This window comes from Chiloscyllium punctatum, chromosome 19, assembly GCF_047496795.1.
Source record: "Chiloscyllium punctatum isolate Juve2018m chromosome 19, sChiPun1.3, whole genome shotgun sequence".
NCBI classification, from domain to species: domain Eukaryota; kingdom Metazoa; phylum Chordata; class Chondrichthyes; order Orectolobiformes; family Hemiscylliidae; genus Chiloscyllium; species Chiloscyllium punctatum.
The window spans coordinates 90,108,043-90,131,998 of record NC_092757.1 but is presented as its reverse complement, the minus strand read 5'-3'; the positions used below and the strand labels follow the sequence as shown (position 1 = coordinate 90,131,998).

The 23,956-nt window shown below is 38.4% G+C and overlaps 2 protein-coding genes across 4 annotated transcripts in view; both read right to left on the bottom strand.

The window, feature by feature from the left end:
* Positions 1 to 13,001: 13,001 nt before the first annotated feature.
* LOC140491209 (uncharacterized) lies at positions 13,002 to 20,699 on the bottom strand. The gene is made up of 3 exons (XM_072589189.1): positions 20,675 to 20,699; positions 16,493 to 17,572; positions 13,002 to 13,162 (listed from the first exon to the last, which is right to left on the bottom strand). Exons 1-3 carry the CDS (start codon positions 20,697 to 20,699, stop codon positions 13,002 to 13,004), a joined length of 1,266 nt encoding a protein of 421 aa, XP_072445290.1.
* Positions 20,700 to 21,320: 621 nt separating this feature from the next.
* The window catches only part of brip1 (BRCA1 interacting helicase 1), a 229,580-nt gene continuing 226,944 nt past the window's right edge, over positions 21,321 to 23,956 (bottom strand). For all 3 annotated transcript variants that reach the window (XM_072590032.1, XM_072590033.1, XM_072590034.1), the window contains exon 20: positions 21,321 to 23,955. In XM_072590032.1, coding sequence (XP_072446133.1) covers positions 22,961 to 23,955 — 995 coding nt within the window. In that variant the 3' untranslated portion in view covers positions 21,321 to 22,960. The remainder of the gene's footprint in view (position 23,956) is intronic.

Sequence of the window (23,956 nt, the reverse complement as noted above, 5' to 3'; positions counted from 1 at the left end):
TTTTGCATCAAGTGGGTAATTTTGCATCAAGGAAAGTGAGTAAGATGAAGTTGTTGAACATCAAACTTGCTTAAGGGCAAGTTTATTTTAGGGAATCGCTTTTGTCACCTAAATCAGGATTTGAGGAGTATATTCTCCTATTGATATTTGTAGAACTTCTAGATTCATAATCAGTAAACTAACGATGGTTCTCAGGATTTCTCTGCTCGATGTCACATTATCACATTTGTAAAATGTTGCTGTGATTTATAGGAAGTATGGCTCATTTTCACAAGCAGCCACAAAGCATTTTCACAAAGCAAAAGAACAATAGATTGGAAGTCTGTCAGAACATAGACGTTGGCATCCAAAAATGTTAAAAATGTTATCGCTGGATTGCTTTAATACAAAAACTCCTATTTCAAACTAGTAAAATAAATATTTAGATAAACATTAAACTCTTTTGAGAATCATGAGATCCAAACTGTAGTATGCTAAACCACATAATAACAGACTTCCACTAAGTAAATCCTGAAAAAGTAATGGCTATTACTAGTCCTACTTCACATAGCTAAAATGACATATGGATCAATTCTTTGAAATGAAAATGAGTAGCTAACTCTAACATGCTGCTGACATTTACCTGCAGCATTTTGCAACAGTTCAATACCACACAATGCACAGTATAATCCAGACTGGCATGGTTGCAATCTTTGTTTCTTCTCCTGAAATATGTAAATAGACTGAACATAAAAATATATTCTATTTATTTAAAAAAAACAAATAAAGTAATTTAAATTGAGAATACAACAATGTTTTCATATATACATTTTTAACATGATAAAACAGCCCATTGTGCTTTACTGGAACATTATTTTTAAAAATGACATTAAGCCACATAAAGAGATATTAAGAGAGAACTGGTACAATCACTAGTAGTGCAGCAATTTAAATCAGGGATGGTGAAGATGCCAGAATTTGCGGAGCACAAAAAAAAACTGGTATTTCGATTCAAGAAAAATGAGTGTAGCAGTGTAGCTTACATTAAAAAAGTCATATGTAGACTTGAGTAATCATGTTAAAAATATGCAAAAATGTTACAATCATATAGTAACGAACATTCAGCAGGTAACAGGGAAATAGTGGACAGGTTATGAAAAGAAGGGAAAAACAAAATTAAAATTATATTAGAATTATAAACTAATGCTCCACTCCTACATTACTGACTTTGAAGAACACAAATTTCATAATTTAGGTACTGATTTCAGGTCCCACACTATGTAACAAATAAGGTTATTTTGGCACCATCTGTCCTGTGATTTACGGGATTGAGTCAAATTTCTGAGTTGCCTTGATTGTTCTGGCTGTGGGTTTATTTTAAAGGTCATGGAACTGGAGAAGACTGTAGGAGAGAGGTGAAGCCATGGAGAAATTTGAAAATAAGTATAGTTGCTTAGTGACCTCAAAGATGGAAGGGATTTATAGTGAATTTAGACATTTGCAGAGATTTGGGTGACTCAAGTTTACAGTAAATTGTAGGAAACCAGTCAAAAACATTGGAATAGTAAATGGTAGAAATAACTTTGCATGAATGAGGATTTCAGCAGCAGGTGAGCAGAGATGGAGGAAAGTTGTGTGATGTATGATGAAGTGGAAAGAGGTGGTCCCAATGTTGTGTGAATATGAGGTTGGAAATTCACTTGGGGATCAAATGGAACACTGAGGTAGCAAACAGAGGAGGTTAATCTTCACACCTCTGCCAGGGAAAGACAGAGTAGGTAGCTAGAGAACATGGTTTTGAGCAGGGACCTCAAATAAGAGTTTTGAAGCTTCTCAATATTTACTCAAAGGAAATTTCTGTTCGAAAGCTGGATGATACTTCATTTATGCAGGTTTTAATAAAATGATTTTCACTGATGTAGGACCTGTATGCTGATACTTCCCAGCAATCAATTTGAATTCACTGTTCAGTAAATCCACAGTACTTACAACACTTTTAAAATTTAAACGTGGATTGGACCACAAAGCAATGCAAAATGCATTTCAGCCCATTAGGACCAATAATTATTGACAACATGAAACAGATATTTTATCTTTGATCCACGTTATTTATGGTGAAGTAAACTTTCCATTTTAAGTGTAATCAGTAAACCTGGTACAAACTGCATTTATTCGTAAAATAGTTTTCCAAAAATTTCCACTTAAAACTCAGTTCGGTATCACTGAATACAAAATCTGCCATAAGCCAACTGATTTGAACACTGTTTTGGAGGTTATCTTAAAAAAATGCTTGCTTTAAATATATTATTTGATATACTTAAAATTGGTGGCAGAGCAGATTATTTAATACACCTACACATAGGAGCTTGCATTAAAATAAGCATTTTTAATCAGAATGTCTTGGGATCACCGAAGTGAATACCCTAATTTTAAATTCCTGAAAATGACTTTGAAATCTATTCAGAACCATTCTCTAATCATAAGTAAACATTTAAAAAAAAATACTTATCACTGCCCTTGACTCCAACAAATTATCCTCTTTAAAATTATACATTATTGATAAATAGTGAAAGATAATCATTTGTTTTTGTTAGGGAAGAGACTAGTTTTGTGCACAGGATAGCTTTCTAAATTAGATTTTAAAAAATACAGAAGCTTGCTTTATGATGGATACAATTTGTACTTAAAATTTCAAAAACATTTGCACTGATTTTATTGCTTTTGGATGATATAAGACCTAGAAGCAGAGATGAGGCCATTCAGCCCATCAAGTCTATCCTGACATTCAATCATGGCTGATAAGTTCTCCCACCTTCTGCCCATAACCCTTGATCCCCTTGACAATCAAGGATGTAACTATCTATCTAAGTTTTAAACACACTCAATGGCCTGGCCTCCATAGCCACTCTCTGGCAGAAAACGTTTCTTCTTATTTCCGTTCTAAAAGAACTTCCCTTTACTCTAAGGCTATACCCTCAGGTCCTAGTCTCTCCTACCAATGGAAACATCTTCCCAACATCCAGTCTGTCCAGGCCATTCAGTATTCTGTAAGTTTCTACTGGATTCCCCCTTGTCCTTCTAAACTCCATCTAGTATAGATCCAGAGTCCTCAAATGTTCCTCATATGCAATGAACCGTATCAAATAGCAGCAGCACAGTAAGTACAAAACTCACTGAGTTCAGGGATCACGTACCTAGTCAGTGGGGAGCGGTCAGAAGGAGGAACAGTAGCAGCAACAAGTGAGTATAAAATTCACTGGGCTCGGGGAGCATGGTCTAGTCTGCAGGGAGAGTTTGGAAGGAGGAACAGCAGCAGCATTGAGTAAGTTTAAAATGCGAAGTACATTGTAGCTGCGAAAAATACTGAAGTGATGCCACAGGGAAGCTGTGACCTGATTGGTTGTTATGAAATTTGCACCAAGTTTGAAAAAGAACAAAGCAGAGAAGTATTAAAGTTAATTAACTCATGAGTTTATATAAATTAATAAAGTAACTAAGTAGAGATGGCTGGGCAAGTGATGTGCTGCAGCTGTATGATGTGGGAGCTGTTCCATTACGAACTGCAGTGACCACATCTGCAGCAAGTTTTGGATGCTGGAGGAAGTCTGGCTCAAAACTGATGATCTGGAATCAGAGCTTAAAACATTACAGCACATCCGGGAGAGAGAGAAGTACCTGGACACTTTGTTTCAGGAGGCGGACACACCTGGTAGATTAAGTACTTCAAATTCCATCAGTGAACAGGGACAGCAGGGTGTGACTGCAAGTGAGACAGGTAGGGAAATCCTGAGTTCAGGAATGGAGGAGACTCAGCTCTTGACCTTGTCCAACAGGTATGACGTAAATGCCCGTGTTGATGAGGAAAAGGGCTGCGGGGAGGATGAGCCAACTGACCACAGCACCATGGTGCAGGAGGCCATTCAAGAGAGGTGTGCAAAAAGACAAGTGGTGGTTGTAGGGCACTCTTTATTTAGTGGGGTAGATAGTATCCTTTGTAAGCAGAATCGGGAGTCCTGCACTGTATATTGCTTGCCCAATGCCAGAGTGCAGGACATCTCTGACCAGCTTGAAAGGATATTGGAGTGGGAGATGAGGATCCAGTTGTTGCGGTCTATGTTGGGACAAACAACATAGGCAAATCTAGGGAGGAGGACCTGTTTCGGGATTATTAAGCACTAGGAACGAAATTAAGGAACAGGTCCTCAAGGATTATAATCTCTGATTACTACCCAAGCCATGTGCAAATTGTCTTAGGGATAAGAAAATTAGGGAAGTAAACACGTGGCTAAGGGAGTGGTGTGGGAAAGAGGGGTTTTGTTTCATTTCATGGAGCATTGGCATTAGTTTTGGAACAGGAGGGATCTGTACAAATGGGATGGTCTCCACCTGAACCGATCCGGAACCAGTTTTCTAACAAAAAGAATAAATAGGGTGGTCACTAGGACTTTAAACTATTGCGTCACAGAGTGGTAGATATGTCGGGGGGAAGGCAAAAGGGAAAAACGACAGCAAATATGGTGGTAAATAAAAAAGAAAGCAGCAGGTTAACGTGTGTGCTGGAGGGTTTAACTACATGGCAGATTATGAAAGAGGCAAAAAGGAAGGAAACTCAGGAAATATTATTGGAGATGTTGGAATTCATAAAGAGGGTACAAAAACCAGCAAAAGGCACTTTACCTGAATGCTCGTAGCATTCGTAACAAGGTAGACGAGTTAACAGCACAAATTATCAGAGACATGGTTGCAGGATGGTCACGACTGGGAGTTAAATATCCAGGGGTACCAGACTATTGGGAAGAACAAACAAGGAGGTAAGGGAGGTGGTGTAGCTCTTATATTTAAGGATGACAATAGGGTGGTGGGTGAGGAATGATAGGTTTTATGGAGAATAAGGTTGAATCTATTTAGGTAGCAATTAGACATTCTAAAAAGAAAAAGTCACCGATAGGTGTAGTCTATAGGCCACCGAATAATATCACACTGGGGCAGGCAATAAACAAAGAAATAACTAAATCGAAAGGGTGAAAGTGGGTACTGCAGATGCTGGAGATTAGAGTCATTCCTGATGAAGGGCTTTTGCCTGAAACATCGATTTTCCTGCTCCTCGGATGCTGCCTGACCGGCTGTGCTTTTCCAGCACTACTCTAATCTTGAAAGGGAGGTGATTGCTGGGCCTCTTGCTGAGATATTTGTATCATCAATAGTCACAGGTGAGGTATGGGAAGACTGGAGGTTGGTTAATGTGGTGCCACTGTTTAAGAAAGGTGGTAAGACAAGCCAGGGGAACTATAGACCAGTAAGCCTGACGTCGGTGGTGGGCAAGTTGTTAGAGGGAATCCTGAGGAACAAGATGTACATGTATTTGGAAAGGCAAGGACATGATTAGGGATAGTCAACATAGCTTCATGCATGGGAAATCATGTCTCACAAACTTAATCAAGTTTTTTGAAGAAGTACAAAGAGGATTGATGAGGGCAGAGTTGTAGATGTGATCTACATGGACTTCAGTAAGGCATTTGACAAGGTTCCCCATGGGAGACTGGTTAGCAAGGTTAGATCTCATGGAATACAGGGAGAACTCGCCATTTAGATACAGAACTGGCTCAAAGGTAGAAGACAGAGGGTGGCAGTGGAGGGTTGTTTTTCAGACTGGAGGCCTGTGACCAGTGGAGTGCCACAAGGATCGGTGCTGGGTCCTCTACTTTTCATCATTTATATAAATGATTTGGATGTGAGCATAAGAAGTATAGTTAGTAGGTTTGCAGATGACACCAAAATTGGAGGTGTAGTGGACAGCGAAGAAGGTTACCTCAGATTACAACAGATCTTGATCAATAGGCCAATGTGCTGAGAAGAGGAAGATGGAATTTAATTTAGATAAATGTGAGGTGCTGTATTTTTGGAAAGCAAATCTTAGCTGGACTTATATACTTAATGGTAAGGTCCTAGGGAGTGTTGCTGAACAGAGATCTTGGAATGCAGGTTCATAGCTCCTTGAAAGTGGAGTCACAGGTAGATAGGGTAGTGAAGAAGGAGTTCGGTATGCTTTCCTTTATTGGTCAGAGTATTGAGCACAGGAGTTGGGAAATCATGTTGCGGATGTACAGGAAATTGGTTAGGCCACTGTTGGAATATTGCATGCAATTCCTGTCTCCTTCCTATTGGAAGGATGTTGTGAAACTTGAAAGGGTTCAGAATAGCTTTACAAGGATGCTGCCAGGGTTGGAGGATTTGAACTATAGGGAGAGGCTGAACAGGTTGGGGCTGTTTTCCCTGGAGTGTCGGAGGTTGAGGGGTGACCTTACAGAGGTTTATAAAATCATGAGGGGCATGGATAAGATAAATAGACAAAGTCTTTTCCCTGGGGTGGGAGGACATAGGTTTAGGGTGAGAGGGGAAAGATATAAAAGAGACCTAAGGGGCAACTTTTTCACACAGAGGGTGGTGTGTGTATGGAATGAACTGCCAGAGGAAGTGGTGAAGACTCGTACAATTGCAACATTTAAAAGGCATCTGGATGGGTATGTGAATAGGAAGGGTTTGGAGGGATATGAGCCAGGTGCAGGCAGGTGGGACTAGATTGGGTTGGGATATCTGGTCAGCATGGGCAAATTGGACCGAAGGGTCTGTTTCCATGCAGTACATCTCTGACTCTATGATTATAAATAACAAATGTATGACAGCTGGTCGAACTAGGTCAGTCATGGTAACCTTTAGGAGGAGTTCATTGAATGTATCTGCAATAGTTTTCTTGAATAGTATGAAATGGAACCAATGAGGGAGCAAGCTGTCCTAGATTTGGTCCTGTGTAATGAGACAGGAATGATTAATGATGCCATTGAATACAGATGGGAATTGCAAAGATAAAATCCAATAATAGGGTCCTGTGTGTAAACAAGGGAGTCTACAATAGGATGAGGGAGGACTTGGCTGAAGCAGACTGGAGGCAAAGACTTTACGGTGGGACAGTGGAGGACTTCCAAAGCAATTTTTCCAAGTGCTCAGCAAAAGTACATACCAGTGAAGAGGAAAGACTGCAGGGAAAGGGGTCATCTGCCATGGGTATCTGAGGAAATAAGGGTGGCTATCAAATTTAAAGAGAAGGCATACAAAGTGGCCACTTTCTTAGTCAGCTTTCATATATCTAAAATTACTCTTGCATTTTTTTTTATATTAAGAGCTAGCTTACCCTCATATTTCATCTTCTTCCGGTGAGAAGGATGGACTGTAAGAGGATGGGTAATCTGCCGTGGGTGTCTAAGGAAATAGAGAGGCTACCAAAGTAAAAGAGAAGGTGTACAAAGTGGCCAAGATCAGCCAGAAACTAGAAGTTTGGGAAAGCTTTAAATGTCAACAGAAATCCACAAAAAGAACTATAAAGAAAAGTAAGATAGATTATGAGAAAAAACTAGCTCAGAATATTAAGACAGATAGCAAAGGTTTCTATAAATATATAAGACGATAAAGAGTGGTTAAAATAAACATTAGCCCTTTAGAAGTGAGGAGGAGGAATTAGTAATAGGATATGACGAAGTGGCCAAGGCATTGAACATGTTTTTTGTGTCGGTCTTCACAGCGGAGGATATGAATGACATGCCAGTAGTTGACAAAGAGATGAAAGTTGGTGAGGACCTGAAAACTATCATGAAAGAGGTAGTGTTGGGCAAGCTAATGGAGCTAAGGATTGACAAGTCTCCTGGCCCTGATGAAATGCATCCCAGGGTTCTAAAAGAGTTGGTGGGAGAAATAGCAAATGCACTTGTGGTAATTTTCCAAAATTCACTGGATTCTGTGGCAGAGGTTCCAGCAGATTGGAAAACAGCAAATGTAACAGAACTGTTTAAACAAAGGAAGTAGACAAAACAGAGGGAATTATAGGCAAAAGTGAGTACTACAGATGCTGGAGATCAGAGTCAAGATTAAAGTGGTGCGGGAAAAGCACAGCAGGTCAAGTAGCACCCGAGGACCAGGAAAATCAATGTTTCGGGCAAAAGCCCTTCATCAGGAATGAGGCTGGGAGCCTCAGGTGAGGAGGGATAAATGGGAGGGGGTGGGGCTGGGGAGAAGGTAGCTGAGATGGAGGTGGGGGTGAAGGTGATAGGTCAGAAAGGAGGGTGGAGCGGATAAGTGGGAAGGAAGATTCATAGATGGGACAGGTCATGAGGACTGTGCTGAGCTGGAAGGCTGTAACTGGGGTAAGGTGGGGGGAGGGGAAATATGGAAACTGGTGAAGTCCACATTGATGCCATGGGGTTGAACAGTTCCAAGGCGGAAGATGAGGCGTTCTTCCTCCAGCTGTCAGGTGGTAAGTGAGTGGCAATGGAGGAGGCCCAGGACCTGCATGTCTTCAGCAGAATGGGAGGGGGAGTGAAATGATTCTGCCACAGGGCAGTTGGGTTGATTGGTGCGGGTGTCCTGGAGATGTTCTCTGAAGCGCTCTGCGAGTAGGCTCCAGTCTCCCCAACATACAGGAGACCACATTGAGAGAAATGAATAGTCAGTTACATGCGTGAAAGTGCAGGTGTAACTTTGATGGATTTGGAAGGCTCCTTTGGGACCTTAGATGGAGGTGAGGGGGGAGGTGGGGGTGCAAGTTTTGCAATTCCTGGGGTGGTAGGGAAGGTGTCAAGAGGAGAAGGTGGGTTGTTAGGGGGCTTAGACTTGACCAGGTAGTTGCGGAGGGAACTGTCTTTACGGAAAGTGAATAGGGGTGGGGAGGGAAATATTTAGCTGGTGATGGGAATTATAGACGAGTTTGCTTAACTACTGTAGTGGGGAAAATGCTTCATGCTTTTATCAAGGAAGAAATCACAAGGCATCTAGATAGAAACTGTCCGGATGGGCAGACGCAGCATGGGTACATGAAGGGCAAGTTATGCTTAACTAGTCTTTTGGAATTCTATGAAGACATTACAAACACGGTGGACAACGTGGACCCAGTAGATGTGGTGCATCTAGGCTTCCAAAAGGCATTTGAAAAGGTTCCGCACAAAAGATGCTGCATAAGATAAATATGCAAGAAGTTACGGGCAACATGTTAGCATGGATAGAGGATTGGTTAACCAACAGAAAGCAAAGAGTGGGAATAAATGAGTGCTATTCTGGTTGGCAATCAGTGACTAGTGGTGTGCCTCAGGGATCAGTGTTGGCACTGCAATTATTCACAATTTATATAGATGATTTGGAGTTGGGGACCTTGTGTAGGGTGTCAAAGTTTGCGGATGACACTAATACGAGTGGTAGAGCAGAGTTTGCAGAGAACTATGAAACTTTGCAAAGGGACATAGATAGTTTAAATGAGTGGCAAAGGTCTGGCAGATGGAATACAATGTTAATAAATGTGAAGTAAAAAGGACTTTACCTGAATGGTAAGAAAATACAGCATACTGCTGTACAGAGGGACCTGGGTGTTGTGCATGAATCACAGAAGATTGGTCTGCAGGTGCAACAGGTAATTAAGAAGGCAAATGGAATTTTGCTAAAGGGATTGAGTTTAAAAGCAGAGCGGCTATATTGTAGCTGTATAGGTTGCTGGTGAGGCCACACCTGGAATACTGCGTGCAGTTTTGGTCTCCTTACTTGAGAAAGGATGTACTGGCAGTAGAAGAGGTGTAGAGGAGGTTCAATCAGTTGATACTGAAGTAGAGAGGGTTGGTGTATGACGAGAGACTGAGTACACTGGGATTATATGCATTGGAATTTAGAAGAATGAGGGAGGATTTGAGAGAAACATAAAATTATGAAAGGAGATAGATAAGATAGAAGTAGAGAGGATGTTTCCACTGGCAGGTGAAACAATGACAAGACAGCATAGCCTCAAAGTTAAAGGGAGCAGGTCGAATTGAGAAAAAACTTCTTCACCCAGAGGGTTGCGAATCTATGGAATTCCCTGCCCAGTGAATTGAGGCTTCCTCAGTAAATGTTTTTAAAGCTAAGATAGATAATTTCTTGAACAGTAAAGGAATTAAAGGTTATGGTGAGTCTGCGTGTAAGTGGAGGTGAGGCCACAAAAACATCAGCTATGAATCTCATTGAATGGCGGAGCAGGCTCGAAGGGCCAGATGGTCTACTCCTGCTCCTAATTCTTATGTTCTAAAGACAATAGCACCTGAACTGAAACACTACCAGGCTGATATATTCAACCACTTGCTATGTTTGGAAAAAGGTAGTTTTCCACTTTATGCTCATTTATAGTTTTCCTCTATAATTATTCAATAACTAGAAAATGTAGTTCATACTGCTTAATATAATTTACAGATGAGTTCAAGACAGTTTGACAGTTGTGTTCACATGATTCCAAAGTTCCCCTGAATGTACTCTTTCTACAAGACTATTATTTCAGATACAAAAAATTGTCAAGTAAGAGCACAAATGTGTTCTACTAACTTGTGGTGTGCTCATAAATGAAGATGTAGCATTACATCTAAGTCTAGTTTCTTAAAATAATCAAACACACCTATGAGATTGAAACTTAACTTTAAAATCATTTTTAAAAAGTGTCATGTGAATTTGAACCCAGTATTATGCCACTAAAGTTTATGAGCAGTTCAATGCAGACAGCTAAAAATATTTTCCAAAGCAAAATGATACTATGACTATTTTCACACTTCCTAATTAATTTTGTCACTGCTGCTGTAAGGTGTCATCAAGTTAATAGCTCTTGAAGTAATGTATTCTGAGATTGCACCTGGATTATTAAAGGAAACAGCACATCCGTTCTTAAAACTTGTTCTAATATCAATATTCATCCAGGGCCAGTTGAAAGCATAGTTAACTTGTCTTGAGCTTTGATCAGTCAAATAAAATTAGTAACTCAGTAATTTGGGAATTGTGAAGAAGTCATTGATTTTGCATGATTAGTTCAATTGCAGACAATCTTTCATTACTAGCTTATCAAATGTTACATTTTCAAATCAGTTTAAGAACAAATTTTACGCAAATTATTAATAGTACACTGCAAGTTATGTACTGAATATAGCAGACTCTTCTAGAAGTAGATTCAGCAGCATTAGGAAGCATATCAAAGCAAAGCCAATATGAGTATATGACAGGCAAATCATGCTTAATAAATCTACTGGATATTTTTGAAGACGAAACTATTAAAATTGATAAGGAAGAACCAGTGGGTGTCATGTATTTGGATTTTCAGAATGCTTTGGCTAAGGTCCACCTTAAGAGGTTACTGGGCAAAATTATGGCATTTGGGTTTGGAGATAACCTATTAGCATAGATTGTGAATTGGTGTATAGATAGGAAACAGAGATTAGGAATAAAAAGATATTTTTCTGAGTAGCAGGGAGACAAGTAGGGTACCACAAGAATCTGTATTTGGTCTCCAGCTACTCATGTTCTATATAAATGACCTGGATGAGAGAACCAGATCTAACACCTTCAAGTTATGTAATGACACAAAACTGGTTGGTTGTGAAGAGGTAAGAAGGCTTCAAGGTGATTTAGAGCTGAAAATGTGTTGCTGAAAAAGCGCAGCAGGTCAGGCAGCATCCAAGGAGCAGGAGAATCGACGTTTCGGGCTCATGCCCGAAACGTCGATTCTCCTGCTCCTTGGATGCTGCCTGACCTGCTGCACTTTTTCAGCAACACATTTTCAGCTCTGATCTCCAGCATCTGCAGTCCTCACTTTCTCCTTCAAGGTGATTTAGACAGGTTGAGTGAGTGGGCAAACACATGCCAGTTGCAGAACAATGTGGTTAAATGTGAAGTTATACATTGCAAGTGTGGATGTACAAAGGGATCTTGGTGTCCTTGTATACCAGTCAACGAAAATAGACAGGCAGATGCAGCATGAAATTAGGAAGACAAATGGTATATTAAAATCTTATAGTACAGAAGGAGGCCACTTAACCAATTATGTCCATATTGACAATCACTGCAATATGATTGGAGTTCAGAAGTAGGGATATCTTACTACAGTTATACAGAGGCTTGGTGACATCACACCTGCAGTACTGACTACTGTTTTGGTCTCCTTCCCTAGAAAGGATATCCTTCCCTAGAAAGGATTCCCTGAGAGGGAATATAGCGAGGTTCACTAGGCTGATACTGCGGATGGCAGGAGTGTCCTAGGAGGAGACATTGGTTAGACTTGGCCAGTATCATTCAAGTTTAGAAGGATGAGAGAGAATTTGATTGAAATGTATACAATTTTAACAGAGCTGGACAGATTAGATGCGGGGAAGACATTTTTCTTAGTTGGGTACTCTAGAACGAGGGGACAGTGTTTCAGGATATGAGGTAAATAATTTAGAACTGAGATGAGGAAACAAATTCTTCACTGTGGAATTCTTTATCACAGAAGGCTGTGGAGGCCAAGTCACTGAATATATTCAAGAAAGATAGGAAGTAAATTTCTAGACTTGAAATACATCAGGACTATGGGTAAAAAAATAGAAATATGTCATTGAGATAGAGGATCATGATGCTATTGAAAGGTGGAACAGTCTTGAAGGGTCAAATGGCCTACTTCTGTTCTATATTTGTAGATGATTCTACATGTTCAGAAATTAGCATGTTTGTACTTTCAAGGACAACAGATAAAGCTACAAAATACCAAATGCCTCAGATAGGGGAATTAGTTAAATGAATAGTAGAAACCCAAGTATGGAGGGCCCTGGTTTAATTAACAATTTGAGTTAAGTTGTGATAGCAATCAGAGCAGAACTTCCACAATTGACCTCAGTAGTCCCAGTCTCAAGTAAAGCAATCATCCAGGGTTCCCATATCTGATCAGTAATCAATGTATGTGTGGAAGAGCTAAGAATATAGTTTTGATGAAGTTTTCTACAGCTCAGTATCATGTTCTAGGCCATAAAAAGAAGCATAGCTACTTTGTGATGCATTTTGCATTCATACCCAAAGGAGTACATCGGAAGAGACAGGAAAATTGCCAGGAAAAATGCATCAAAAATGCAGCATCTTTTATTAGTGAAATGCCCTCATTAAAAAACTTATTACTAAATGAAATATGTACACTTATTAGTACAACTTATATCAAAATACACAGTTTATGAATTAATATTATAGTTAGAAACAAATGTCAAAGTGCTGGAGACTTTTTTAAAAATTGGCTGGCCTACTCCATGTGATGGAATCCTCTTCTCTTTACAGGTATTCCTTGCAGATCTTCTGTTAGCACTACCTTTACATGATCTATGTATCTTTAACCCTAAGAAAGAAAGATGGTGTCATAAGAATATTGAGTATGAAAAGAAAAGTCCAAACGCCTCCTCCTAGACCACATGAGAAGGAAAGGTGGAAAACTGAGTAGCTAGCGATTACTTGGCAATCAATGCAAAGACTCATAGCAACCCTTACTCTCTACCTGGGAATAAGGAAGCATTGCAAGTTTGCAAAGATGTAAAGCATTTTTCAGTCTTGATTTGGCCCATGATTATAACTAGCAATCCATTACTGAACAAGACATTGAAAAAGATGGCATTCCGAACATACACCAGGAAACATTTTGAATATATAAGAATGGTGTTTAGTATCTTCAATGGCCCTGCTACCTTCATGTGTGTGATGGATAAAGCTTTTGGTGACTTTAAGTTTCAATACCTCTTGAATACATGGATGTCATACTCATCTTCAATCCTTGCGAGACCTGACACTGTTGTGACCAATTGCAATTTAACTTAAAATGTCAAACTAAAGAAGTGGCAACTTTTCTGGACAAAAACATGTAACTTGAAGCACTTTGTTGTTAAGGAAGGCATTACTCTTGAAGGTGAGAAAATCCAAGGAGAGGAGTGGCCCCAACCTAAGATGGGATGCATGTGTTACCATAGGAGGCTTGGGCAAGGCTGGATGCCCAACTCCACGATTTGTTGAGGTAATCAGGTAAAGCTGCAGGAGAGGTTGGGAAATGATGTATGAAGCATGATACCTCACAGAGCATTACAGAAACATAAAAATTATTTGGAGTTGGCCTATTGGTTCTTTAAGACTGCTACACCATTCATAATGATCATGGCTGATCATCAAATGCAATAGCTTGTTTTTGGTTTTCTCCACATTTCCTTTGATCCCTTTAGTCCCAAATGCTATATCCAACTCCTTCTTGAAATCCAGCATGCTAAGATTCTTTTTGCATCTTCAAGTATATGCTTGTCTCATCACCTGTCCTTGGTTACCCAGATTTACAATTCAGAGTCATACAGACCCTTTGGCCCAACTTGTCCATGCCAATCAGGTTTCCTAAATTGAACTAGTCCATTTGCATGTCGGGCTCATATCACTCTACACCTTTTCTAACCATATGCATGCACAATGTCTTTTAAATACTGCAATTATACCTGCCTCTGCTACTTCCTCTGGCAGCATGTTTCATCATGTACCACTCTCTGCCTGAAAATGTTGCCCCTCAGGTCCATTTAAATCTTTTCCTTCTCAACTTAAACCTATACCTTCTAGTTTTGGACTCCCCGACCGTGGTAAAATATCCTGGCTATTCACTTTATTTATGCCCATCATGACTTTATAAACCTCTCTAAAGTTACCTCCCAGCCTCCTACATTCCAGGGAAAAAGTCTCAGCTTATCCAGCCTCGCCTTATAATTCAATCCTTCCACTCTCGTTAACATCCTTGTAAATCGTTTTTGCACCCTTTCCAGTTTAAAAACATCCTTCCTATAGCAGGATGATTGTACTGGAAATGAATGCCTGTTTCCTTGACTCTAGTAGTGGTGCTGTCACAGGTTCAAGTACAGTAAAGAGTTGGAGTTTCAGATTGAATGAGAGGAATGTATTGAATTAATACAGTATGAATCTAAAACTGCTCATTCTGATTTGGAACTATATCTCCATTCCTTCAGCATTGTTGGGTCAAAATCCTGGAACTCCATCCTCAGGAGGTTTGTGGGTCTACCTACAGCAAATGGACTGCAATGTTTCAAGAAGGCAGCTCAACATCACCTTCTCAAGGGCAGTGATGCATGGGCCTGGACAGCCAGTGACACCCACATCCCATGAGTGAATAAAAAAAAAGCCTGGCTTTCTATCTTAAATTGCTTTTTAAAAAAAAATATTATCGATCATACATTGCTCAAATTCTATCGACCCTCTCCAGAAAAAAAATCATCAATGTGCATCATAAAGATGCCTGCCAGTTACTGTTTGTGATCCCAACAGAACACTGCTGGGTTAGCATTAAGCTAAATGTGAACTTCTTTCAGCAAGATGGCTCCAACTGAGAAATTCCATAGCCTCACTGCTTCATTCAACCCATAAACATATTTGAATTAAATTTTGATGGATTATAAACATGCATCACACTCCAAAATAAAAGCCTGCAAAGTTTTTAAAAACTTCAAGATTACATCACTTAACCTCATCCCTCATGGTATCTCCTCCACTCCACAACACCTCCCTCCTCTAAACAAAAAACTCTGGCTTACTGTGAATATTGGAGATTTTTGTTTAACTAGGCTTCTTAAAAATTACAATTGGTAATAACTGTTTGCTTTGCTGTGGAACCTGGTCTGGATTTTGAATAGTGGCTGGCTCAGAGGGGTTGTTGTTTTACCTGGTTCAGTTTTGGGAAAGTCTGCTAAGTACAAGCTAAATTGCAGGAAAATTTGCTCAGAACAAGGAGTCCAGCTGATCACTCCATTTTCCAAAGAAAAACTCTACATCAGTTCAGGATCTAACTTATTCAATCTTTTGAAAAGAGAGATTGAAAGGACATCTCAAGATTGCATTTCCCAAACAAGCTGCGTCGGCAGGACATCAGAGACAATTGTGTACATTTGTGACTTAACCTCACTTGCCAAAATGATGGAGCAACAGACTCTAGAACGCATATACTTTATCCCTTTTCCATCAAGAATAACCCACTGATCAAAGTGTTCTTTTCAGAAAGCCTATCTTTGCAGAGAAAACTTTTATTTTCTGAAGACAGAGTCTGTGTGTATTTGCTTGTGGGGATATTTATAGGGAAAGGCATTTATACTTCTATATTAGACTAGGTTTGCTAACTAATCATTGTATCTTTATTGAATAAGTTTTATTTTTGTTTAAAATATGACATAACTAAGGCATTTAATTTGTCATCTTGATAGCTGGAAAAAAATCTGCATTTTATGTTGCGACCCATGGAGTAGTGGAGTGGAATGATGGCGCACTCTCCTAACCTTGGTCTTAACAATAACTAAACATATGAATGTTTTCTTATTTACGTTTGCCTCTACATTTAGAGACAGTTTAGAAACAATAGTTTGGTGACTATAGTTATATCTTTCAGAACTATGCTGGTTATCTATAACATAATTAATTTCACAGTTAACTTGAAAACAACTATTTTCTGGATGTCATTTCCTTGAATAGTATATTTTAAATATAAATTGCAGTGATCTACAATTAGAAAAACAATACAAATTCACAGCTGCCTCAAGTTAAATTTTTCATCTTCAGAGCTGCTCTCTTCATTGTAAAGATTATGTCTTTTGCAGAAGATCATTTATTTCCCAATTCTTTCTTTAAAATCAGCATTCATTACCTGTATTAAAAGCTGGATTAGTTTCATTCAGGTTTGGATCCTTTTCCAGTTGAAGTAGTCTGTCCACTGGCTCTGAACATTTGTTGCCTGGGACAACGGTCCTATTGTTATCTTTACAATTTAAGCCTGAAATTGAACTATGCAGTTTATCTTCACTGCACTGGGCAATCTCTAATGGAGATGAATAATACTCAGGCAATATTACTTCAAACTGAACAATGGATGCTTTATCTCTGGCAGTTTTTGATTTTCCGTTATGTTGTTCTTCAAAGGTAGTAGAAAGACAGGTGCTGAAAAATTTTCTTCCGCATTTTCTCTTTTTTAATTGAATTTTGGCTTTAGGTTTAGAATGACAAGACTTTGTAGCCTTATTTCGATATTCTTTGGGAAACAGTACTTTGCTAGATTTTTCACTATGGGGTATATCATATGCCCCAACAATCTGGGTTACCAGGCTGAATTTCTCATCATTTTGTTTTTCTATTTGCTTTCTATTTTGGGTGGGTCTTTTAGACAGTACATTTGCACACATGCTTCTCAATCTATAATGTGGTTTGTTTGATGGTATATTTTCTCTTCTAGTTCTTCTCTGTTTCTTGAAACCAGCTGTACCAGATAAAATTGACTTGCACTTCATTGCATTTTCCTTCACATTATGAATTTGCATGCTTGATCTACTCAAAGTGGATCTTTCCATCAACTCCTTCACAAATAAGCTTTTGTTTTCTGCCTGGGCAATTTTCCTGCAGTGGGGTTTCAAAGTCTTTCCATCTGTTAAATGTTTCCACTTGCAGTTATTCATTTTGGTTTGTTTGTGTACATTTCTCAACTTAATACGATCATTCTTCTTCTGGCCAGGTGTTTTATTTAATGTTTCTATATCAACTTCATGCTTAGTTTGAGCACTTGGTGTTGGCTGTTTAACACTATCCACCTTTTCAACCTTTTGTCTACTTCTTATATGAATTTGCTGATCTGAACAGTTCCCTTGACATTCTTGTTTTGGTGAAGCTGCAGAAGCCTCGTTAGGAATAATGTCTTGATTTTTCCCATCAGAATAAATGGAGGAATTATTAGTGCCTGAAGAAATAAATTTAAAAATATGAAAAAACAATGAGACAATTTACAACAGTGATTTTTCAACTACCATTTTAAGTGCAACTTAATATTAAATTAAAAGATTTTTAAACATTCAATATCTGGACACATGCCAAATGAAGAGGATACTGATAGCAATTTTAGCTTCCTGAAAATCCACTAAACAAAATACTGAACACCAAATCTTCTAAGAACTAATGGGAAGGCTGAGAAGACTTGCTCATGGAAATTAGCATTTTCTTGCTGAATAAGGCACTAAAATCTCGTAGTTCCTTACAATTTGCAGATACTCTAATACTAGCATTATTAAATTGTGTAAATGAACTTGTAAAATAACATTTCAATTTTGTTACATACATAGCACTTGCTTCTATTTTAAAATAACCAATAAGAAATCAAGATGAACTGAGATTTTTTTAAAAAAACAAGTTACAGTGATTGGAACTTCTGAAAGGGCAGTAAAATCAGATTCATTTATAACATCCAAAAGGCATAGGGTGTAGGTTTGCTCGCTGAGCTGTAGGTTTGATATCCAGACATTTCATTACCTGGCTAGGTAACATCACCAGTGGCGACCTCCAAGTGAAGCGAAGCTGTTGTCTCCTGCTTTCTATTTATATCTTTCTCCTGGATGGGGTTCCTGGGGTTTGTGGTGATGTCATTTCCTTTTCGTTTTCTGAGGGGTTGGTAGATGACATCTAGATCTATGTGTTTGTTTATGGCGTTGTGGTTGGAGTGCCAGGCCTCTAGGAATTCTCTGGTATGTCTTTGCTTAGCCTGTCCCAGGATAGATGTGGTGTACTTAACTACACCAGCAACCATCCCAACACACACAAACGAAGCTGTATCAGAACACTATTCCAACGAGCCACCACACACTGCAGAACAGACGAACTTCGGAAAACAGAGGAGAACCACCTATACAACGTATTCAAGAAGAATGGATACTCAAATAATCGTGCGCAGATTCCTCAAGAACAATCCACAACAAGCAGACCAAACACAGCCAGAAACCCTAACCACCTTACCATACATCAAAGAAGTTTCAGAAATGACAGCCAGACTACTAAGACCCCTCGGAATTCTAGTAGCACACAAACCCACCATCACTCAAACAAAAACTAACAAACGTAAAAAACCCAGTACAACCCATGGACAAAACCAATGTCATCTACAAAATTCCATGCAAGGACTGCCACAAACACTACGTAGGACAAACAGGAAGAAAGTTAGCCACCAGGATACACGAACACCAGCTAGCCACAAAAAGACACAACCCTCTCTCCCTCGTAGCCCTACACACGGATGAAAAAAAACCCACCATTTCGACTGGGACAACACATCTATCCTGGGACAGGCTAAGCAAAGCCATCCCAGAGAATTCCTAGAGGCCTGGCACTCCAACCACAACGCCATAAACAAACACATAGATCTAGATGCCATCTATCAACCCCTCAGAAAACGAATATGAAATGACATCACCACAAACCCCAGGAACCCCATCCAGGAGAAAGATATAAATAAAAAGCAGGAGACAACAGCTTCGCTTCACTTGGAGGTCGCCAATGATGATGTTACCTAGCCTGGTAATGAAACGTCTGGATATCAAACCTAGAGCTCAGCGAGCAAACCTACACTCTAAACCTCAACCTGAGCTACAAACCTTTACAGACCTTGCATCCAAAAGGCAACTGAATATATTAAAAAGGATTCCTAAAAATGTTTTGGAGAAACAATTGGGTGTGAGATTAAATGGATAATTCCTGCTAGAACTGAATGGCCTTTTTCAATGCTGTACAGTTCTAACAGTTAATAGCTCTAACAGGTCTGTAGCTCAGTCTGGTGAAATAAATTTAAATTACACTCAATCAAGCAAAATGGTACAGAATTTTTCTTCTGACCCTAAACGCCAATAAACTGATTAAACGTCTCTCCTTTGATGAAACCATGCAGACTCTTCTTGATTATCTTGAGTTATTCTAAGTGTACAATCATAATCTCTTTAGTTATCAGTCCTTATATCCTCTGTACAACAGATATCAAGCTAACTGGTCTATAAACTTCCTGTTTTCTGCCTCCCTTAATTGTTGAATAGAGGTTCTAAATCTGCTACTTTCCATTCTGAAGGAACCTTTCACAAATCAAGTGTATTTTGGCAAATTAGCACCAATGTATCTACTAGCCCATTAGCCATCTCTAAAAACACCAATGGAGTCCAATTGAACTTGGAGACTTGTTAACTTCCAGTGCCATCAGTTTTACTTGGTAGTGCATCCTTCTTGGCTATAATTTCACCATGTTCATCTTTCCCTTCCAACTCATGATTTTAGTTATTCCTGGATCCTCTAAAGTGAAGACAGAAATGCTGTATCAGAATACAGGAAATCAGAAGTCAGAGCTTTCTTGGTCAATATTTGTAACCAAGGGCTGAAAGTTCAAAGCACAAATTTGTCTAAAATTCAAAAGCAAATTGTTTATTACCACTTCCTTCAAAGTGGGTAAAAAAATCAGCAGTGAGGAAGTGACTTGGACTTCCAGAGCAACCTTCAGCACAAATGGTAGCTTCATTATTCAGCTGATTAACTACATTGCTTCTTGATAATGGCTACTTTGGTACATATTTGGGGAAACTTAATCCCTGTTTCTCTCCCCTCCCTTTCATGGAAGCTAGGGCATTTGAACAGTGTGAAAGAGCTCCAGTGAGATCCCATCAAAGGCAATATTGTAATGTTCTATGGAAGAAATGTGAAAGACAAAAATAGAAAACATATAACAACACAGATTTGTATTAGCATAAATAACTAATTTAAACAAAATGAGATACAATGGTCTCTAAGAGTAATATTTAAAATTAGCGTTATATGTTTCTCTCGTGCATATTGAAACTTTAAAATAGCAACTGTGAGATACAGTCAATTGGAGCCTCAATGTATTACAACATGGAGTTTTGCCCCATGATTCCCAATAAGTTGATTTTCTTAGTTGTGTCACCATAACGAAGCTCCAAACAAACAGAAAGGAAACAGAATCAATGGTTCTTGTGGTGCAGTCTTCTGGGCCAGAAGACCCAGGTTCAAATTCTACCTGCACCACAGGTGGGTAATACCATCTCTGTGCAGGTTGATTTCAAAATATCTAAGGGGAGAAAAATGAAATTCAAGTCACTTTTGAGCCCCTTTCTTACACCCCCCTGTTGTTTCAGAGGGTACTAGGGAAAATTACATTCTTGTTGGAATTTATCCATTGCATGGGCAAACTATGACAGGCAAATAAATTATTATTTCAAAAAGAGGCAGAACCTTGTCCTTAAGAAACAAATCACTACAGATTTGATGTATAAAACTTTCTAATATCATTGCTCCAGAGGCAATGCAGCAAAAAAAAATCAGTGAAGGCAACTGAGAATTGTCAATTTGCCAAAAGGCTATTAAAATGAAGAGCTACCAGCTCAAAAGAGATTTTCTTCACATTACGCCAACTATATAATCACGACATCTAAGGATTACATTTTAACATATTTCATGAAATCCTAAGCCAAAAATATAATACAAGGTCCATTTTGACAATGAATTCCAGCTATGAAATTTAGTCACAAGAATCCCTCCTGAGAAAAAATGTACCAGCTTTGTATTTATTATTGTAACCAAAACATTAAATCAATAAACATTTTCAAAACACAAAATACACTTTACATATGCAATTAGAAACAAATAAGTCTAACAAATTTTCTTTAATGGCCAAGAGTATTTTATTTTCACAAAGAGAATTTAATTTACAGCTTCTGGTACAAATGTGTCACAGTTACTCGACTGTGAAAAGCAGCTTCTCCAGTTCTCCAAATCACACACCTTACAATCTCATAAAAGAGAAAATAAACATTCTATGGGAAAGTTCTACTCTCTTTTTCACATTGTCCTTAATTTGATTCATTACATGATACCAAGAGACCTAGACTTCAGGTTGTTTATGTTCAGTATTAGGAATTAAAAATCAGCCAAATCATTAACAGGAATTATACCTGACACAGATAAGAAATTATTTTTGAAATACACATAATGAAATAGAAACAGACAGTACTCTGGAAGGTTGTTGGGTAGTGTTGCAAAGTGGATGATATCATTTGGCAGTTTTTCACATACATATTCAGTACTGACTGAAATCAGTCAGTGATCCAATATTATGTTGTTGCCTCTACCCAAAACTAATTTCTACCTCCCTGACTTGCAAGATTAAGGTGATTCTATCAGGACCAGAGCACATGATACAGGGACCAATGTTGGGTTCACTATGATTTTTGCTTTCTAACTAACAATTATTTTAAAATGAAACCATTTATGAAATACCATACATAGAAGTAGGTTACTCTATGAAAATACTTAACCTTTAAATAATGTAGTTAGATAAACAATGGATGATTAATGTCAAAGACTGGCGTTCTTTGCGAAAGAAGATCCCCAAAAATGTGCCATAACAAATGACAGTAATACAGAGTTCACTAAAAAATTGTTCAAAAACATTATTACAAATTAAGAGTCTAGCCACTATTTGCCAACGTTCATTGTCTATAGCTTTGATATCAGGATAGTTTAAGAATAAATGTTATTATTGCATAACAACATTTCCACTTACTGTAGTGTAAAACACATAGCTTATTTGCTTTGAGTTTTAGATCTAATTATCAGTTGTCTATTTTAGTCAATGGATAGTTTAAGGTTAAATTTCCAGATCTCTAGCCCACAGATGAATAACTTACTAGCACAATTTCTCAGTAAACATACTTTACATGGCTACATAATACTATATAATGGCTTCAGATGTCTTCAGCACATTGGGATGTTATTTACTAAATTAAGTAACATCACATTGTAACAAAAGCATAATAGAATCCAATGTAATTCCACTATGATTAATATGTATTTAAAAGGCATTTAAATCTATTGTTCTTATATAGCTTGGATTTACATCTACCTAATCCTTTTGCTTAGTATCTCTGTAAGTGCCATGTGAAATGAGTACAGAAATCTCAGTTCATAGTTGGCATTGGTCCATGGCATAAAATCAATCCAAATTTAAGATAAATCGATCCTCATATACATAGTTAGATTCATGTAATGTGGCAAATTAAAAATTATAATATAGAAAATATATTTCAAAAATTTGGACTGTGGCATATTGCTAGGACTAAGTGGAGATGTTCTTCCCACTGTACTTCTACATCTGACCTCATGCTACACAAGATGTTCAATTCCCCAACATGAACACTCGTCATCATAAACAAAATCAAAAACTACAAAGCTTGGCCGATTGCTAAACTCATTCTTAAATCAGAATGAGTCAATTTGACAGAATAATACAAATATCAGTTAGATATTAGTTATTGTCTGCAGGGAAGTGGAAGTATTGCACACATACATCATCACTTATTAAGCTTGTACCTTTATTTCTAGATCTGGACAGTCTGTGATTTCTGTTCTTTGTTACTTTGTCAGATTTTGCCAGCTCACCAAAGTGGTGAGGTCCTTGAATGGCGCCATCCTCCTCCTCATTTGTCAGTGTTGCTAACTTAGGCACAATTTTGTCTTTCACTACTACATTGGAACAGAAACTGTGTTCAAAGCCTGAATTCATTTTATTTTCATTAGACTTTGTCAGCCTATCAAAGAAGAAGGGCTCTCCAATTTTATTCTGAAGCATTTTCACGGATTTAGCATCTTTGTTCACAGGTACAGCAGGAAAATCACAGATATTGTCACCTTTAGCAACATCTGGTGAATTATCCTTCTCTGCTGTTTGAAAACATTCTTCCTCTGGATCCTCGTCAAAAAGCTCAGGGGTAAAACACCATGTCTCATCCTCATTAACGTCCTCTTCTTCTACTGGCTGTTGCATATTAGTATCTACCAAGGACGGTGTTCCCATTACCTGTACGTCATCCTTACTTAACAACCCCAAAACAGAGGAGGGTGACACAGCCATGGAGCTGTTATAAGAATTTCCTGCACTGTCATAAGCAGTTTGGTTTTCTCTATTATCCGGTAATTCACGTTCTACCATATTTAATAATAAATCCTCTCTGATGTTTATTGATGTTCCACTGTCCTTTGGTAGCATGCTCTCAAACTGAAATGAAGTCATTTCTGTTTTTTGCTGTGTCTGTCTAATGTTCTTCTCATAATCACCTTGCACCAACTGAACAGGTGCAATGTGTGACTGTGTCAATGGTGTTCGGATAGGTGTTGATGTTAGAGGTCTTTTTTTAAAATACTGCATGATAGATCCTGAGTTGTCTTTATTGTTACTGTTTTTAGAATTTTTGAAGAGTGGAATCTTGGTAATTATTGTTGTAGAATTGGTTTCTTCGTTATC